The sequence below is a fragment of the Rousettus aegyptiacus genome, unplaced genomic scaffold, assembly GCF_014176215.1.
Source record: "Rousettus aegyptiacus isolate mRouAeg1 unplaced genomic scaffold, mRouAeg1.p scaffold_m13_p_2, whole genome shotgun sequence".
In the NCBI taxonomy this organism is placed as follows: Eukaryota; Metazoa; Chordata; class Mammalia; order Chiroptera; family Pteropodidae; genus Rousettus; species Rousettus aegyptiacus.
In genome coordinates, this window is record NW_023416295.1 from 90,288,065 (window position 1) to 90,307,286 (window position 19,222).

General features: G+C 42.9%; 3 protein-coding genes across 5 annotated transcripts in view; 1 reads left to right on the forward strand and 2 right to left on the reverse strand.

The window, feature by feature from the left end:
* LIMS2 (LIM zinc finger domain containing 2) overlaps window positions 1-2,825 on the reverse strand; it is a 77,305-nt gene extending 74,480 nt beyond the window's left edge. Inside the window, exon 1 of one of the 2 annotated variants that reach the window (XM_016157061.2) lies at window positions 2,802-2,825. The gene's annotated coding sequence lies outside the window, so the exon portion shown is untranslated. Of the gene's footprint in view, window positions 1-464; window positions 630-2,801 lie in introns of those variants that run through there. The other variant, XM_016157057.2, reaches the window with a different exon arrangement.
* Window positions 2,826-13,514: 10,689 nt separating this feature from the next.
* SFT2D3 (SFT2 domain containing 3) lies at window positions 13,515-16,287 on the forward strand. Its single transcript, XM_016157044.2, has one exon. The coding sequence runs from the start codon at window positions 13,537-13,539 to the stop codon at window positions 14,188-14,190; it is 654 nt and encodes a 217-aa protein (XP_016012530.1). The 5' UTR covers window positions 13,515-13,536; the 3' UTR covers window positions 14,191-16,287.
* Window positions 16,288-17,329: 1,042 nt separating this feature from the next.
* WDR33 (WD repeat domain 33) overlaps window positions 17,330-19,222 on the reverse strand; it is an 84,549-nt gene continuing 82,656 nt past the window's right edge. For both annotated transcript variants that reach the window (XM_016157043.2, XM_016157042.2), the window contains one exon: window positions 17,330-17,974. In XM_016157043.2, coding sequence (XP_016012529.1) covers window positions 17,798-17,974 — 177 coding nt within the window. In that variant the 3' untranslated portion in view covers window positions 17,330-17,797. The remainder of the gene's footprint in view (window positions 17,975-19,222) is intronic.

The following is a 19,222-nucleotide window of genomic DNA, read 5'->3' on the forward strand; positions in this document are numbered from 1 at the left end:
AAAGAATCCTGACAGAACACATTCTCAAATATGACATTGCAGGCAAGACTTTGGAAATTTTATTTCATTATTCCAGCACTCAATATTGGGAAGGCAAAAATCAGTTACAAGATTTGAATACTTAAAATAGAAATCAAATCATGGGTGCCCAAGAAACAATATTTGGCTATTCATTTCAAAATGATGATAGAACATTAAAACATTTTTTAAAAATAAATGTGGAAGTTAACATGACTGTAAAGAATGTTAGCTTATTTCTAAGTGAGAAATTTTCTCTAAATAATAAAAGACATAATAAAGTCAATATAAACCCTGGAAGGCTACTCTGGTAAGATACAGAATTTTTGTTGTCTAGATAGATTAAATAACAAAATAAATAATCTTTTATGTTATAAGTGAAGAAAGTAAACAGTAAACCAACAAAACAAGCCCATAGAATTGAGCGAACTTTGCTAAGATCTTACCTTTTCAAACTGAGGTGTTATAAACCAAGGATCATAAAATTCATTTCCAAATTATGTCTTTCATTGTACTCTTTCATATTCTGGAACAAACTCACACTTTAGAGCAATCTGTGGACTTTTAGTTCATTCGAGCTGCTACAATAAGATATCACAGACTGAGTGGCTTATAAACAACGGAAATGTATTTCTCACAGTTCTAGAGTCCGGAAGTCCAAGATCAGGGTGCCAGCATGGTTGGGCAAGGGCCCTCTTCAAGGGCTCAAACTTTTTGTACACTTACATGGCAAAAGGGGCAAGAGATATCCCTAGAGTGTGTTTTATAAGAGCATTAGTCCCATTTATGATTTAAGTACCTCCCAAAGGCCCTACCTGCTAATATCATCTTTGGACGTTAGGATTTCAATATATGTTATGTCAAGTTTCCCAGGGCCGAGAGACCAAGAAAGGTGCTGACAACTCCAGCATTACATTATAGTTTATTAAGAGAAATTACATTAGACACGCATCTCAGAAGTGAGAGAGAAGACATGGCATCCTCCCTGCCAGGTGGCAGGTACTAGGGGTTATATAGGACAGTATAGGATGGATAGGAGTACTGGGGCATGACCTGCTCCAGAAGAGGGGTAAATATTTTATGTGCTTGCCTGGGGTGGAGCAACGGTCTGTTCCAGGAACCAGCACATCTGGGAAGGGTGGATAAGACAGTCTGTAAGGGGATTTTTGGCAAGCAATCTGTTCTGTCCCGGATCTAGCTAGCAGGTCCAGTAGTAATCACATCATGGAATAGTCTCTCCTCTACAATGTGAATTTTAGGAACTAAATTTCATAATATTACTAAGATTTTATTGACATGCAATGTGTTCATTTTTGCTACCATAAATAAGTCAATAAGTAAGCATTTAAAAGTTTTCTCAGTTTGAATTTCCAATACAGTGAATACCAATAGCTACAACCACAGAGAAAGCTCTTTGGGGTCCTCGATAATCCTGAAGGGTATAGAAGGGTGATGGAGACTCAAAAACCACTTCTTTAGGACAAAACTACTCTTTTCCTTGAAAAATAGAAACACTTAGCTCCGTTTCTCCAAAACTATTTCTGCTCAGTATAGTCTAAACCACTTATCGATGACTATGTTAACCAAAGTAACTAACTTCTAGTTCACAGAGACAACTGAGGAAGGACACCTGTGCACTCTGTTGCGCACCAGCACTGTGCCACAGACTGGCAGAACTCTTGAGTTCACACGACACAGCTTTCTACAGCCACACTGGAGGAAGCGAGCATGTTCATCACAGACCCAAAGACATAGCCCTCTGCAGCACACGAAAGTAAGAAGCCAAAGAACATAACATTTAAATTGCGCTTAGTAACAGATGTTTAGATATTTTGTGATTAGGAGATGATCTAGGTATCAAATGAATAACCATAACCATTAATTAACTTAATGTAGTATCAGTCCAAGGGTTTAAGTCACCTAAACATCTTGGCAATTATCTTCAAAAAGCCATACTAGGAAACATAATTACTGTTAAAATAAAGTTTATCAAAATAATTATTTTATTTGGTTAAATATAAACATACATGTTTCATCATCTCAAACAGTATATGTAATGCTAGCTTATTTGATCACTAAACCTGTATAAATTTAAGTAGAATATACACAAGTGGAATAAATATGTAAGCTTGTATTATGCTTAATGCTCAGAGAAAATAGCTGTTTTTATTAAACCAAAAACAGTAAGCTAGTTTTCAAATTTAATCTAGTCCCATTTGCCTAAATAGTTAGTTTCTACAAGAATTTTTTTTTCTTTTTGCCCTTTGAGAGTATTAGAAGCTCTTTAACTTTGGAGATTTTAGGAATATTCCACTTATTCAAGGTGCTCCTTTACCCCTAAGCCAATTATAATGGAGCTCCTTTAATTCAAGAGATTTTATGATTGAATTTGGCAACACCATCAGAGGTAGGGAAAGAAAACACATATTACATGAGGGCAAAGTCCTTTCTGAACTCCAGGGACGTCAACATGCAAACAGACACAGATAAAGGGCTAATAGTTTCAATTCTAAAATTTCAGCCCTGGTCAATAAAGACAGATTAACAGAGTTCACTGGTCCACATCAAAGAGCTGTTCTCTTCTCAGTGGGTATGAATCCTCAATTAAGTTGAGCTCAAAGAAGACATATAGAAAAGAATAACAAACAAAACAAGATTCCCTGTCATCTTTTACCAAACGAAAATAAGATCTCTATAATGCAAAAGGTTGGTCCATGAAACCAAAAGAAGTCAGCACCAGAAATCAAGTGAGTACACAAAAGGAATCGAAACAGAATCCTTACTGCGTAAATGGTGGACACAGTCTGATGCACAGGACCAGGAGTCAGACACATCATTGGACTCAGATCACCAATCGGCAATAGAGAGGCCCATCACACAAATGGAGTAAGCAGGAATCAGACACCAGCTTTGCTCCTGTACAAGTCACAGCACCAAAATTGTCAAAGACAAAATGCACCGATGATTAAGGGGACAGTTTTACTCAGGCTATTCCACTAGGAAAAACGTTCATTAATGAGAACCTTCTCAGAGAAGAGGAAGGGGTCTGGGCTTTTATAGAGGCCAGTGGACAGAGGAACATGGGAGATGAGGGGGGGAGGTGCGCCCCCTCCCGGAATACATGAGAGCAGGGAAGTCCTTTCCCAGAAAACGTGTGGGGAATTTTTCAACCGTCACTGCTTTCCAGGAGCGCAGGGCTCAGATGTAGTCAGTGTGGTCAATACCGATAAAGCTGAGAGAAAGATAGCATTTGTCATGTTTTCATTGCTAATTTATAGTTTTACCCAATTCTATGGAGTTGATTCTTCTCATCCATAAGTCAGGAAACTATGACGTGTCAGTTTCATCTTTTTTTTCAGCATCTTTAGATATAGATGATGCAACTGTGGGTCAAGAAAGCAAGTCTATTTTAAGCCAAAAATCCATCTTAAAATATAAAAAATAGTATAAATACATTGTTTACTTTAAAATAAAATATTAATTCTAAAATAATAAGTTTTAGACTAAAAATGTAAATGTAGAGGTTTTGTGCGTTTACTTCTTGTTTCAAGGAAAATGTCAAGATTTCACAATAACTATTAGTTGGATGATAATGAGGTTACAGAGATTATAGCCCGTATACCAGAAGAGCCTACTAAGAGCATAGAAGCACTGAGACAAATTGAATTAATTGTTCTAAAGTCACACATTCATGCACTAAATCTACTACCTTAGAAAATTCTGGAACATACATAAACACCTATGAATCCCATTCCCAAGACTCCTGCAGTGGAAAGACAAGGGCTGCTTAAGTAGCTGCTGAGTGGTCCTCTCACCCACCTGGCTTCAGGCGCTGGGCATGCGGACTCCTGCCCAGTGCTCCTTTACTCCTGGCTGGGCCATTCTTTGGCCTTCAGGACTCTTCCAGCTCTGTGTTCTGGGGTTCTCAGTTGGGCCATCCCAGTGTTGGCCATGCAGTCATGTCTTCTGCTCCCACTTCCTGTTAGCTGGAGACTTCCTTCCTGGTCCTCCACATCCTGTGCTCTCAGGCCCCATATGGATCACCCTGCTCCCTCTGTGCCTACCAGGCCAGGGCAGGCGAAAGGCCATGGGCCCCTTTCAGATGACCAGGCTCTGCTTTCTCCCCCTGATGCAGGATAGATAGCCTCGAGACATTCCCCCTCCTCTCCAGGGTATGCTTCTGGAATTTTTCTGTTGTTCTTTACTCAGCCCTCACCCTGTTTTCACTCTGAATGTGAGACTAGGCATGAGAAAGCCAAAATTGGAAGCCAGAATAAATGGCCTTGGGATGTCCCCTCCCTTCCAGGATACTACAAAGACTCCAGAATTGTTCCCTTATCCTTTGTTCAGCCTTGGCTAATCGTAATATTATTATAACATCATCTGCATTGTAATTGCCACGGCTTCCATTATGCACCTGACACCGTGAAAGCAGCTCCAGAAACACCAAAGTAGAAAAGACAGAGCAGAAAACCAAGCTCCCCACCCACTGGGAAGAGACACCATGGCTACATCAGTATCACACCTCCAGGCCTGGTCCTGCCGCAAGGAAACCAAAAGCCCCCAATCCAGACATAAACCAGCCACTCTCTCTGAGTTTGCCCACACTCCCCTCTCAAGTGTGTCCTTACATTTTAATAAACCTTGTGCCTTCCTGACTGCCATTCATCTTGTCCCTGAATTCTTTCTCTGAGCATAAGACAAGAACCTCGTCACCAAGCTCCAGGTCTGGGTCCCTTTTTGGACTCCCACCCCATCAAGCTCTACAACATTACCCTGAGTGCACAATGACCCCTGAGATCCAGTCTTTGTGAATGCTGAGCCGCAGGAGGAGAAGTGTGGGTTAAACCAGCAACTTGACCTTTGACCTTCAGAGCCCTCACAGGGCTGCAGTTAGACCAAACTGTTAGTGGTAAATAAAAGTTTTTTTTTTTTTTTTTTTTTCTGAAGCAGCAGCAGCAGCAGCAGCAGCTCAGCACACAAGGTAGCTATTTTCACAGTCCGGCCCACAGAAAGGCCCCCCAATTTAGCTTGTATGTTTTCTCCTCAGTCCTCCTTTGGGAGTGGGCAGTGCCCACCTTGCTACCCCAAGTCTACCCGATGAAGGCAGTGGTAACCAAGGGCCAGCCAACCCCAGAAAACAGCACAGGGACATCCTAGGCTAAGCAAGCAGGATGCCACAAAGCCCTGTTAAACAATGAGAAATCCTATATGGGCCCATCAGTTACACAGCAAAGGAACTCCTGTGTGATGGCCTGTTTTCTTGGTTTCCCTGGAAAGCTCAAGGAAACATCTTAGGAGGAGGGCCCCCATTAAAGCGGTCCTTGTGCTGGGGAAGGCAGCTAGGGTCTGCAGAGCTAAGCAGAGAAAACAGTGCTTTCAGATCTGACTGCTCAGTCAGAGCCCTCTTAAGGTGGAAACAAGCCATCCGAGGACAGATGCTCCACCTTCACCTCTGCCTGCCATTGCAGGCACCATGAATAGAATGTTTGTAGCACTCCTGGTTATGGTGACAATCAAATGCACGCCCCACCCCCGTGTTTCCAGCACGCTGCAAGCTGTGCTGTCCAATATAGGAGCCACCAGCCACATGTAGCTATTACAAATATGATTATGCTTATATAATTACATGAGTTACAATAAATTATAAAGCAATATTATGTTTATATATGTGTGTAAATTATATTATCAATATAATTCATTATAAATAATAAATTAATAAAAATTTAAAATTCCATTCCTCAGTCTCACCAGCCACGTTCCAGGTGCTTAAATCTATACTTGTGGCTAGTGGTTAAAGAATTGGATAGCGCAGGTCTGGAGCATTTCCACCATTCCAGAAAAAATCCTATGGGACCACACACATCTGAGGCTCTGCTACTCCCCACTCCCCACCCCCTCTCCCGCTCCACCGCCCCACCGGCCACCACCCACCACAGGATGGAATGGGAGGAGTCGTTTGATTGACAAGTCTTTGCCACCCTACCTGGGGAAGGTCGTCAGGGTCAGGCTCTCACCCCTGAATGATCTGGTGATGATGTCCAGCCCAGAAAATTCAATACGATTAAGGCAGAGTATTGGAGGTAGAAAGCATGGATGCAAAGAAATAAGACTTGAGAAGATCATACACATGTAAGCAGTTAGGTATTTTTTTCAAAAAATGTAAAAGGAAACTCCTCAAGGCATTTTGGAGATGTTACCAGTCAGTGAACTGGAGACCAGAGTGCTGTGCGGACCATGAAGGGGTGACCCCAAAGTTGGAGAGGCTGTGCATTGTAAGCAGGCCTCCTGAGGGCAGAGGAGGGCAGATGTGGGGGGTTAACCCCAGGGGAAGGCCAGCATTAGTGGAGCCACAGAAAAGGGGAGTCTCCACTCTACTTGGGCCACTGCCAGGCTGGCCCCCAAGAGAGCCCCACAGAGCAGCAGTGAGAGCAGTCAAGGCCTAAAGGGGCCTACAGTACAGATGGGGAATTTGGAATTTAATCTTTAGGAAGTGGGGAACCATTGAAGAGTGTTAGGCAAAAGAGGACATGAATACATATCTTCTGCAAAGATGAAGTACGTGCTAGCAGACTACCACACTGAAGGAAGAGCAAGCTGGGCATTTCAGAGCCAGGCCAGGTGTAAGAGGACCTGGCTGAGCAGGGATGGCCATAGCATACAGGGAAAAGAAAGAGATACCACTTGAAAAACACCTCAGAAAAGTATGGATAACACCTGGGACTGACTGGCCTTAAGGAGAAAGTCTCCCACGGGGTAGGGAGAAAATTCAGTGAGTAGGGTACTGCTTCCTTAGGTCAAGTCGAAAGTGCTCAACAAAATAAAAGGCTTGGTGCAGCCCCTTTCCCCTTGAGGAGCTGGGAGCTGGCATCTGCCCATAAACATGCTGAGATCCTACCACAGTGGGAAGGGAAGACACAGGCATCAGCAGAGGTCCCTGGACACCCCCATCTCCCAATGCTGTGAACCCCCAGCACCCCAGCATCTGAGCATGTGACTAGCAACTTACTCACACTGGACAATGGGTCCCTTCCCAGGACTTGTGGATCTGATGCCTACTAGGGCTTGAGGGCAGTCCCTGACTGGCTGTTGACACAGTGAAATCTAAAGCTCAGATGCTGCCAGCAACCATGCTCCCTGCTGTGTGTAGCAAAGCCACCTACTACCGAAGAGAACACAACACAAGGATTTAATTTAAAAACAAAATAACACACGTCCAGTGATCTCTGCATTTGTTTGAGATGCTTGCTTCTTTGTATCTCAATCCACACCACCATCCACTGCAATATTATGCTCAGAATAATGGTTCAGGAATTGTATATTTGATTACCTTCGAATGTATTATACTACCAAGAAAATAATTATATTACATTTAATTCTATTTGTAAGTGTAAAGGGATAGAGAGTGATGGGAGATGTTATTTCAGGATGGTCAGAGAATAACACTCTGAATAGGAATATTCAAACAGAGACCTGAACAGAGGGATAAGCTATAAAACCATTTGGGGATAGGGTGTGGGGAGAAATGTTCTAGGCTGAGAACAAGAAAAAAAAATACTGAGGTGAGAACAAGTTTAACATTCCTGGAAACAACCTAGAGGTCATCACGTCTAGACCAGAATGAGAAGAGAGTGCCAGGAGAGGAAGTAGGGGTACTAGGGGTTGGGCTCTACAGGATCCCATAGGCTACATAAGAATGTCAGCTTTATCTGTGAGATAAGAAGCATTAGAGGAAGTGACATAACTGGACTTATATGCAAAAGTGTCCATCTGTGTGAACAGTTGGGAGGAAGGCATGGACCAAAATGGGCATCAAGATAGAATCCAGGTGGGCACTGGTGGGCTTGGATGGGGAGTTAGCAGAGGGGAAAAGAGAAATGATCTGGGGTCGGATATATTTTCAAGGCAGAGATGGCAGGACTTGCTGATGGTATGTGATTTATTGAGATGAGGGAGAAAGGGGGAAATAGTTATAGGTTTTTTGGGGGGGTGAGGAGGATAAATTGGGGATGAAAAGTTTGTTTTACCTATCATTTTAAGGTACCTGTTAGATATCCAGTGGAGAAATGAAAGGAGTGATCTGCTGGAGAGTCTGCATATGGACAGTTCTTAAGGACATAGGGATGGATGGGCGGGTGAGGAAATAAGTGCTATTAACCTAAAAACAAAAGGCCAAAGTCAAAGGCGACAAGCATTTATTTGAGATCAGTAAGATTAGCTATTCTGGAAGCACTGATTCAGGCACAGGCCCCAATAGTGTTCTGATTAGGAGACAAAGGCACGGGGTATTTGAGTAGGGCAAGGGGAACAATTACATCAACAGAAGGAAGACATTTTGTTGGTGCAGATAAGCTAACATAATGGCACTAGTTCTCAAGAATGTTTCTAATGTTAATATCTTCCCGTTATCTTTGCAAACAGTTCTTTGGGATACAATGTTGCTTTAGACCCAGTTTGAAGATTATTTTGCCCGTTTTAACCTTCCAAAGGTTTGAAAATTAAGACATATGTAAAGCAGATCTTCTGGGATGAAAGCTCCAGCTCCATTTTAAAGTGGCCTCGTTTATACTATTGTTACAGTTTTCCCCTTTTGAAGAAGATCTTTCCTTGAAAGCATCACTGATCAACCTTTGGAATGCAGCCCCAACTGGTCATTTTAAAATCATCTTTGGTCTTCGATTGTCAGACAACTCATTTGGGCTATGTCATGCTATTGTTGGTCTCGTCGCAAAGAAGGCTCAGTCCAGGTGTGTCATGTTCCACACTGGAGGAAAAGTCTTCTTCTGTGTTCTTAGGAGCCTTAGGACACATTGAACAGCAAGAGCTCTAGAACAGAGGAAGGCTTTATCAATATGTTCCTTTAGGCACAAACATCTTTTGTAGTTTCTTGAGGTTTCTCATATGAAGTCTCATGGGCCTTAATTTATTATCTCAAAATGTTGTGCAACCACTATTAGAATGGTGTCTTTGGGATACAATGTTGCTTTCAGCTCAATCCAAAAGTTATTTTGCCATTATAACATTGCAAAGGTTTGAAGAGTATGACAAGCAAGGCAGTTCCTCTGGATGGAAGCTCCAACTCCAATTTAAAGTGGCTCTATGTGCTGGCTGGAAAATTACTGCTTGGCTATATCCGTTGGAACATAGGCTGTCACCCATAGGAACATAACATTCTAACAATAAGCTTTCCCCTTGCACACCTGACCTGTGGGTCGACAGGTAATGAATAGAAGAAAGATAGCCCTTTGTGTTTAGACAGAATGAAGAATGGGATTTGGGGCTTAAAAAACCTGTACCTCTACATTTCAGGGTTGCTTAATTTGAGGCAGACCCAGCTGGCTGAATAAAGAGTGTGTTTCCTATAACTCACTGAGTTCTGGTGGTCTGCGTGTCTTTTGGGGGCTATCTGCTACAACAATATTTATATTATTTTTTATCATGCCAAGAAAAAAGAAGAGATGTCTTGGGGGCACTCCAACATTTAGGTCAGGAGGAGAAAGAGCAAATAAAGGAGACTTGAGATGCGACTGGTGCTTGGTGCTGTCCTGAAAGGTACATGTTGAATTAGAGAGTGAACAAATGTGTGGGATGCTGGAAGTTTAAGGAGAGCAACTGAGGTAGAAGTTACATCAGAATGCCTCCCCAGAGCCACCAAAATGAAAAACGACTTTGAACAATAGCTTTGAGTTAGTGAAGCAGTTTTGTAGTTTAAAACTTCCCTCTAAGGCAGAAAATAAAGGGGATAGGGAAAGTCCCCAACATAGGGATGTGCAGGACAGCTGGTGCGACCTAAAATTCACCTTTGCTTCATTATGCAATCATTATAATAAATTAGCATTGTGGTTAAGGCTGTACCCATCAGGCACTTGACACCATGACAGTTCCGAAAAGCTCAAATATGGCAAGAAGAGAGGGTGTCTCCCTGATTCTAGGAAAAAAACACCTCTCCATGAAGGAGCAACCCTCAGTTAGATTAATGGATAAAATTCCCAAACCCACAATGGACAACGCAGCAGCTCTCTCTTGAGCCTGCTCACTCTCCCGTCTGAGAGCGTACTTCTGCCCTGTACTTCAAGGCTGATGGCCCTTGGCAGCCTGCTCTCCCTTCTGAGAGTAAGCGAGCTTGAAGGCTGACAGCTCTTGGTAGCCTCTTGTCTTAACTCAGAAACTCACTTTCGCTTTCAATAAAACTAGCTTGCTTATAAACTGCTGGGCGTCTGCCTTCAGTTCTTTGTCAACCGGGCACAAAGAACTGAGGTCCAGGAGTTCCAGGACTCCCCAGAGCCAGCAACACAAAGACTAAAATTTTCATTGGACTTGGCAACAGAAGTATTTGGTGACTCTGTCATGAACAATTTTGCTGGCATGATAATGATGGGTGTTGCGGAGATGGTTAGGAAGAAGAGTCAGAGTCTGGAAATGCATTAACTAACATGGATAAGGGAGAGGGGATGAATGGCCATGCTAGCCCCCCATCCCTGTCTCCATGGCTTTTATTTTCTCTCTCACAAAGCTGGCTTTGTTATTATTAGTAGTAGTTACTATGAGGTTAGTAATTACAAACTACAGTCAACTCCCTAATTCAGCCTCAAGGCCACTACCGTGTTATCAACTATTTCTTCTCTTTTTCTTCTCCTTGTCCCAGAGCAAGAAGTCCCAGAAGAGGTCAGGCGTGTACGCCTTCTCTGCAGTGTGACCTTGTGTGCAAGTCCACACCTGCTTCTGATGACCTTGTTGCTCCAAGCACCAGGCATCCTGCCAGCACTGCAGGCGTCTCTCACAACGGATGGGATAAATGAGTTAAAGCAAGAATCGGAGGCAAGTAGAGAAATCAAATTTACAGACTCTGTGAATGAATTTTGCTGCAGTAGCTGGATGTGGTGGTAGGGTCAAGGAAGTGTTTTATGTTGTCCTTCAATCAGTGCAGAAAACAAATTAGAGATTTCTGGCATTACAGAAAACTATTCCCAGGGAAGGCTTTGTTATATAAGGGGAAGCTCACAAAGCTAAATACCAAATTCGCAACTTCTAGCCCTGCCATATCACCAAAATTTTAAGTGACCTTTCTATGTTATTTAACTTCTCAGTATTTCAGTTTTCCCTAGAAATGGAATTACTGGGTCAGATGGGATTTTTAACTTTTTTAGGAGCCACCATACTGTTTTCCATAGCAGCTGTACCATCTTATAATTTCAGTTTCAATTTCTCCACATCTGGCTAAAACTTTTTTTTTTTAATAGCCATCTTAATGATTTTTCTCATGGAAAGTGATCAAATGATCACTATTATTATCACTTGTGAAAGGATTTCAATCTAAAGTGAAACCAGAGGCTATGAAACAGAGACTTTCACACAGAGGTCCTCAACCTTTTTGGCACCAGGTACCAGTGCTCCCACGAGAATCTAATGCCTGATGTTCTGAGATGGAGCTGAGGCAGTGATGCTAGCACTGCGGAGTGGCAGCAAATGCAGACAAAGCTCACTTGCCTGCCATTCACCTGCTGCTGTATGGCCTAGTTCCTAACAGGGCCAGTACTGGTCTGTGGCCTGAGGGTTGGGAACCCCTGCTTTCATACATCCTCAGGAAAACAAAACTTAACCAATAAACTATTTCTGGTAAATCCCTGATTTAAGAATGAAACTTAGTTCCTACCAATGAACATTTGTCAAAAATCTCTCTCCTTCCTCAAGCCAATGAATTTAATGCTTGGACTCTGGCTAATAGTCTAGTAGTACTTAGACTTCACCACTCTTTGCATTCCTTGTTTATAGTCTCCCCAAACCCTCATCAGACTTTCATCAGCTTGTTACAGTTTGCCTTTCCAGAATTGCAATTTCTCTGCTTTTCCCAAATAAACTCACTTTCGGGTCATCTGAGCTTGCCTCAGTTTACTTCTTTATTCACGTTGACAAAGATAACAATTTCGAATTTATTTTGAAAAGGAATAGCATCTCTCAGGATCCAAACAGGAAAGAAGAAAATATTAAAAGAAATTTAATGGGGGAAATTGGCTACACAGGTTAATAGAAAGGTTGAGGAGCCAGAGATGACAACAGCAGAAAGCCATGAATGCTTACCTATTCCTAGGATAGAGGAAAAAGAATTGTTATCAGCCCATTGGCTGGGGTCACCCAGAGGAAGCCAGTACCAAAGTCATGAGGGGAGCTGTAGTACAGCCAAAAGAAACAGATGGGGAAAATACCCTGGAAGCCAAGCAGCAGAGGATTATGAGAAACAGCCTGCAGAAGTTTGCACTGCCACCCATTTCAAATACAAAGGAGAGTAGGGAAGAAATGATCTTTTGGGGCAAATAAGTCAGACCTGTACAAGAGTAGACTTCCGTATAACTCATCTGTACCACACTTTACATTACAAAAGGACTTACTTGCCATTATATTTAAAAGGAGTTTATAAAGTCCAGCAAAGTAGGTTTTTCAAACATCAGTTTTAGAAGCACCCACAATGCCTTTCAGGCACCTTTACCGCGCTGAAACTGACAGCTGTATTCATTTGGTCAACACCCATTTGTTGTACCCCTGCAGCAACCTTTCAGATCCTAGGAAAAAGAGACCCTGTTTGAGTTGCTGTCACAGCCTTAAACAAACGAACTTTCACAACTAGGAAAGGTGAGCACTCAGAAGGAGTGAACCTAAGCTGGATACTATTGAGTAGCAGGAGATGTGGCTTGATCTGAATGTCAATAGTTATTAGCCAGGCAGAAAACAGAGGGACAGAAGCCCTGGCAGAGTTGTGGAGGGGTATGACTTACATGAGTAATCGCAGGATGTCTCAAGGAGCCTCTAAGAGCAGGGCATGTTAGAACCACTTCAGTTCTGATGTTGACTGTATGGATGGGATTATCAGTGATCTGAAGATGAATTTGGAGCCCAGGAAAGGTGAACCAAAAATATATGACAAGAGCACTAGCAATAAGTCTTGGACATGGGGTTTGAAGGAGTCAAGACTATTACCAAGTTTCTGCTCAAACGGGGAACAGAAGCAAGTTTGTGGGAGTGGGATATTAACTGTATCACTCCGTTAGCCTCCCCAACCTTAAGTTGCAAGTCTGAACTTTTTCAAAAATTAAATTTATTGATAATTATAGATTGGCATACAGTTTGGAGAAATAATACAGCGACCTATGGATCGTAACATCTTGTAAAACTTCAGTACATCACAGCCAGGACACTGACATCCATAAAATCAAGCTACATACAGTACCGGAGCACCTTTCTGCTAGATGAGACACTGCTGCTTCATTAACTGTTTAATGAAGCCAATTAGATATTAAAATTTAAGTTAAAATTTTAAATTAAAAAAATAAGAAACCAACATTCCATCAGAGTCCCTTATGCAGCCTTTCACAGCTGCACAGGTGCTGCGAAGACAGGCCAGGGATACTCCCGCCTCTTCGGCTCCAGCCTCAGGCCCCGCCCCTTCCTCCACAACCAACAGCGGGGCCTAGAAGAGCCGGAAGTGGGCGGTGACTCTCCCTCCTCTCGGCCCCTCGGCCCAAGATGGCAGACCTCCACCGCCAGCTGCAGGAGTACCTGGCACAGGGAAAAGCAGGGGGGCCAGCGGCGGCCGCCGTGCCGCTGCTTCCCGCGGGAGAGGCGGACGAGCCCAAGGCGGAGGACGGAGCGGCAGGGGCGTGGCCGGGCCGCGCGGGCATACGCTGGACGTGGGCGCGGAGCCCCGAAGAGCCGGTGACGCGTTCGGCGTGCTTGCCGAGCGTGACGCGCACGCAGCAGCTGGCAGCGAGCGGCGTGTGCCTGCTGCTGGCCATGCTCTGCTTTGGCCTGGCCGCGCTCTACGCGCCCGCACTACTGCTGCGCGCCCGCAAGTTCGCGCTGCTCTGGTCGCTGGGCTCGGCGCTGGCGCTGGCGGGCGGGACACTGTTGCGAGGCGGTGCGGCGTGCGGGCGTCTGCTGCGCGGTGAGGAGGCGCCGTCGCAGCCCGCGCTGCTGTACGTAGTGGCGCTGGGCGCTACACTGTACGCGGCTCTGGGCCTGCGCAGTACGTTGCTAACGGCGCTGGGCGCGTGCGCGCAGGTGGCCGCGCTTTTGATCGTGTTGTTCAGCTGGCTGCCGCGAGGAACGGGCACCGCGCTGCGCCTAGCCCTCGGGCGCCTGAGCCCCGGCGCCCGCCTCGCCAAGGTGCTGCCCGTATGAGAAGCCTGGGGATGCGGCGCCAGGGAAGGACACGAGGTCAGCGACTGTGACGCGCTGTCGTGTGAGACCAGGGGCCAGCGCCCGCCGAACCAAGGACTGCAGCTCACCAGACCGCGCAGGGCCGAAACTGTCCTTTACTGTGCCAGCGAGTCTGTAAACTGGGAGCGGCTGTTATAAAACAGACACAAGCAGTTTTGGAAGATCCTCAGTTCCAGCATTTTGTTCTATACTCGGCAGTTTGTGCACTGCAAACGAGATTAGGTCGTCTGAGTTGGTGATAAAGTCTAAAAATTTGACATTGCTTGTGCGTCTTACATTGAGCTCAGTAAAAAAAAAAAAAGTTTTAATTAGCTGCCCCTGTGACTTCTCAGATTTCGTGTTTATCCCTTATTTTTAAAAATCCGGTTGTAGATTGTAGTTTATCTGTGTTAAGCTTGTTTTTTCTTTTTCCCTTTGGCTTTTGGAAATGATTTTCCCTCATTCTTCAGTGTGAGTGCAGCCATACGGGTATCGGATTAAAAGTTTAGCCACCAGATTTTTAAAAAGTATTTTAGTTAAAACGGTTTACCTCAGGTTTTTACTGAAATTATAAATATGGTGCCTTACAAGGGAAATTGGTTTTGTATGGACAAAAGCGATGGACTAAAAAGGACATGTCCTGCCCAAAGAAATATGGTATCCAGTAAGGTGCATGTAAGTACTTTGAGAGGTCCCTGGGCAGAACTGGGTTGGAGACCCTAAGGAGAAAGGAAGATAATTCTGCATCCGGAGTTCCCATATTTGATGGGAACCATGGATTTCTAAAAGGTCTAATAGTGTAATCCTAACTGTATGATTTTAAAAATTAATTTAGATTTTAAAGGCCAATCCTAATGCAAATGTGAGATGCTTTTCACATATCTAATTGCCGGATTTCCTCTTAGGTTCAGCGCTTTTGTCTGATTTTATTGCACATCTTACTTTATTGGCAGAAAGTGTGGGCTCTATTATTATCAGTCCAGAAACTACAGGTTTGGTCATTAAGCTATATATTAACTAGAAAGTAAAATGTCTTTATAATTTTTAAATTCTATTTCTGTGGTTCTCATATCACATCAGAATTACTTGAAGAGCCAGACCTCAGATCAGTTCCATCAGAATATCTAAGGGGTGAGACCCAGGCATGAATATTTTTCTTTAGAGCTCTCCAGATGATTCCATGTTCACCTAAGGTTAAAATCACTTTTCTGTGCTTTAGATTGAACAGTTTGAAATTTTGGGGGGGCTGGATTCCAGTGTTGCTTAAACAAGTGTGTCAGGCAGCAGTAGAGCATTGCCTTATCATCCAACCTCAAAATTTATAACCTTAGGTCCTAATGAGTGTCCTAAGCCCTGCCTCAACAAGTGACACTAAAGTGACTGACATCCACTGTGGTCTTACAGGCTATTTCACGTGCCTCCACAGTATTCTCTAAGGGTTACCTACCTCAAGAGGAACCACCAAGCGGGTGTTTGTAACAACAAAAGCAGTTTTTCAGGGAGTATTTTTTTTTTTAACTGGAAAACGTGTACCATTGCCTGTTCTTCTACCCCCTAGTTAAATCTGTTCTATATTTCTCTAGAATTTTCACAGCTGATGACTTTACAGTTTTTATCACATTCTTATGTTGATGCAATTACAGTTCTAAAAATTATTTTCCCAACATTTTCTCAAGAATTCAAACGCCGAAAGTCAAGTTTTTATAAAATTTAAAGCATAATATCTTGTATTTTGACAGCAGTGTTTTAAAATGCTTATGTATACACACACACACACACACACACACACACCCATCTCCTAAGTATTTCATAAATATATAGATTTCAGGTTTTTCTAAGTGAATTCATTCTCAAAATGTGATCTGGTTATCTGCTTACTGAGGTACTGTGTTGTAAAATTAAAGCCTAAAATGTTAAGATGATAAATGTCTACCACATGAATCTCAAAAGGGAGCCTAATCTCAATAGGGGTTTGGTCTCTGGATCCCATGTCAGCTTCTCAGAATTTGATTACAACTTCTTTTTAAGCTATACATACCAGTGGAGGGCAAATAAAGAATATCCACAAACCCAAAGCAATCTTGAGCCTCCTAATCGTGTTTACAGTGAGGTGCTGATAAATTTCAAAAATAAATTGAAAATTATTCAGTTGTAGCTGAATAATTTTCCAGGTTCCAATACCTTAATACCCTAAAAAGCAATGTGAGTGGTTGCCATTTTTTCACTCTGAAGAAATAACAGCTTTTGTTATTGTTTACATTAATAGAGGACCAGTTAATGTTTTTATATACTGTCCAACTATGTCAGTATCCCTTTTCTCAGCAACTACTGAGACGAGCACCACTAACTTGACAAGCAAACTTGTCTAATGCAAAACTGAAGCTGGCGATGTAATATGTTGGGACTTCCCTTTAAATAAAAGCCTTCTTACAAAAACCAAGTAAGGGTTAGTACGGAAAGTATCATGGAGTTATCACAAACTTAACCTTTGGCACCCAGTTCAAATGGCCTAATGTTATATTTAAAACTAAGGGAATTTGTCGTGGACAGGAAATTACTAGCTTACTTTGTTGGAGCCTATCCTCTCCTTAAACATCGGTATTTCCAAATAACTAGTATGGAAGTGAAAGAACTAGGTTTTGCAAAATTGTTTTAGATATTTTGGTCTGTTCCGTTTCAACTTAAACAATTTGTGAAATGACTTACAGTAATCAAAGGGTACCTGTAGTTAATTCCTGGCTTACATCAAGTTCCTCTTCAGAAACAAGGCAATTAAAGTGTAAGATGTGATTGATTACTAGCAAATGCACTCAAGGGAGAACCCTTATTTGGATAAACAGAATTTTTTTCTTCAGAGTCTAATTTTCCATCTGCTTTGAACCTACTTTAAACTATGTTATAGTTTTAAGTTATTTCTCATTACAAAAATAAGTGGAACAGAATGGCTGGATGAGAATTTGTTTAAAAACAAAAAGTTCAGAGATGAAAATTAATTTAGATGACTTAGGGATTCTCATCGTATGCTCACAAGTATAACCACTAATTATATACCCCTCAGCAGACTGTATGTAATGGAAACTGGACGCAAAGGGTTTCCTTAAGGTAAGCACTTCACAACTAGTTGCTTTCTGTTAATTCTTGCGTAAATCACATTCTGTATTCATACAAAAACAACTTAATGTTTTTTCTCTGACAAACTGTACATATAGAAACAATTCCAATTGGACATGAACTTAAATTTGTGGATGGGGCTCCTTGTCTCATGACGCTTAAAAAAAAGATTCCAGCTTTTATCTTCACAAAACAATGTGGGAGTTAGGGCAGTGAGGGTGGACAGGACAAAACAAATCCAGCTGCTCTAGGTAGCCAGCAGCAGTCTCTTCATCTTGAAGACCTCAGGGGCTCCTGGGATTCCGCTACTCCAGAAAAAGAGTTCAGGGCTACATGGTGCAGGCTTCCTTTTGTTTCTCTTAATAAGTCCACAAGAAGTTCTTAAATACTGTCCAGAGAGGCTGAGAGGTACCCAACCCCAACTTCTACCGACCCCTTCCACCACCCCTTGAAGCTCCTCGCCTTGGTGGACCAGAGTTCATGTTACTCCCTCTACCCCAGTTACTGCCACTCCGGACTCCCCTAGACGGGGTACCACTGCCTGGAGGGCCCCCAAAAGGTTCATCTCTGTGGTATCCATCGTGGTGATCTCCATCCAAGGAGCTGGAACGCCCGGATTTTGGCACTCTTTGGGAAGGTCCTGGGCCCCCTCGGCCTGAAATGAAACATTGATTTCACATGTGACTTTTCTATACCAGACTCCTGGTACAAACTTTTACTCTGAAGACAACACTTCTGATTCTCTTTAAAAACAGTCTGGAAGACATTCATATTTAGAGCACTAAAAGTTACGCCTTCACCCTCTTCTTGACCACTGTCTCATTCCCATCCAGGCTTGATGCCCCCCTGCATCAACTAGACACGTGTTCCCCAAGGCTGTGACAGAGACAATAGTAAACCAAGAAACATGGAGCATCTTCTAGGTGTCAAAGACACACTGGGCCATGTCTCTAGTCTATAGGAAGTGTAACTTCAGCCTCCTATGCCACCAGGGGTATTGTGGGGTGAGGTCTGAAAAGCACTGACTTAACTTTGGAGGCAACTGTGATAATGTGAACTACAAGTGTTCTAACTAGGATAAGTGTTTGCTATGGTTATCCCATAACTATGTAGCACTTTTGATCTTTTAAATAGTGAAATAAAATATTTCCTGTAAAGCAAAAGCATAAAAAGAAAAACACTAGCTTTTAGAATGATTTCTCCCAGGGATAGTTTTATTTGTTCCAGACTCAGACACACAAACCTTTAGGTATTAACATTCTGACTTTTAAATTTTCTTAGGAGATCCTATCAGAAGTTTATTGACAACTTTTGTCTTAAATTTTTAAATGGAATTGAATCCAGTTAAGAAAAGGGGTTAGGAAAGCTAGGCAAAGGAATAATTTTGGCTTCTGACAAAGCACAGCATCAGCCCACTGGAGGTGCCTGGGCAGAGAAGTTGTCAGCTAGGGCATCATTTCCATACTAGCCATGTGACCTTGGCCAGGGGCCTACAAAGGTGTCCTGAGTACCCACCCATACAGACCAGCAACAAAATGTGTGTGTGGGGAGATCTACTGGTGACATGAGGTAATTTCTGAGGGTTTTGCTCTGAGAAGAACCAAAGAACTATCAAGAACAAAGGCCAGAACTCTGTCATGGTGGCAGGTTAACTGGGGAGTGGAGCACAAGTTGGGTCACACAGGCAATCTTTCCAGCAGCCTCCAGAACATACCACATATGCAATAGCCCAGCCTAAACTGAGACCAGAATTGTAGTTAGCACTTGGTGCTTACTGTCCTTGGCTAAAAGTTAGTGCTGCCTCTAAAATAAAGATCCAAAGTTTCAATCTGCTGCCCACCCCACCCCGAACACAACCCCTTCCAGATCATGTTCCCCAAAGTCTTCGTGACTGTGGGCACAA

What these genes read in the sequence shown, in the direction of transcription:
- SFT2D3 (XM_016157044.2), top strand. Translation starts at nt 13,537, where the DNA reads ATGGCAGACCTCCACCGCCAGCTGCAGGAGTACCTGGCACAGGGAAAA.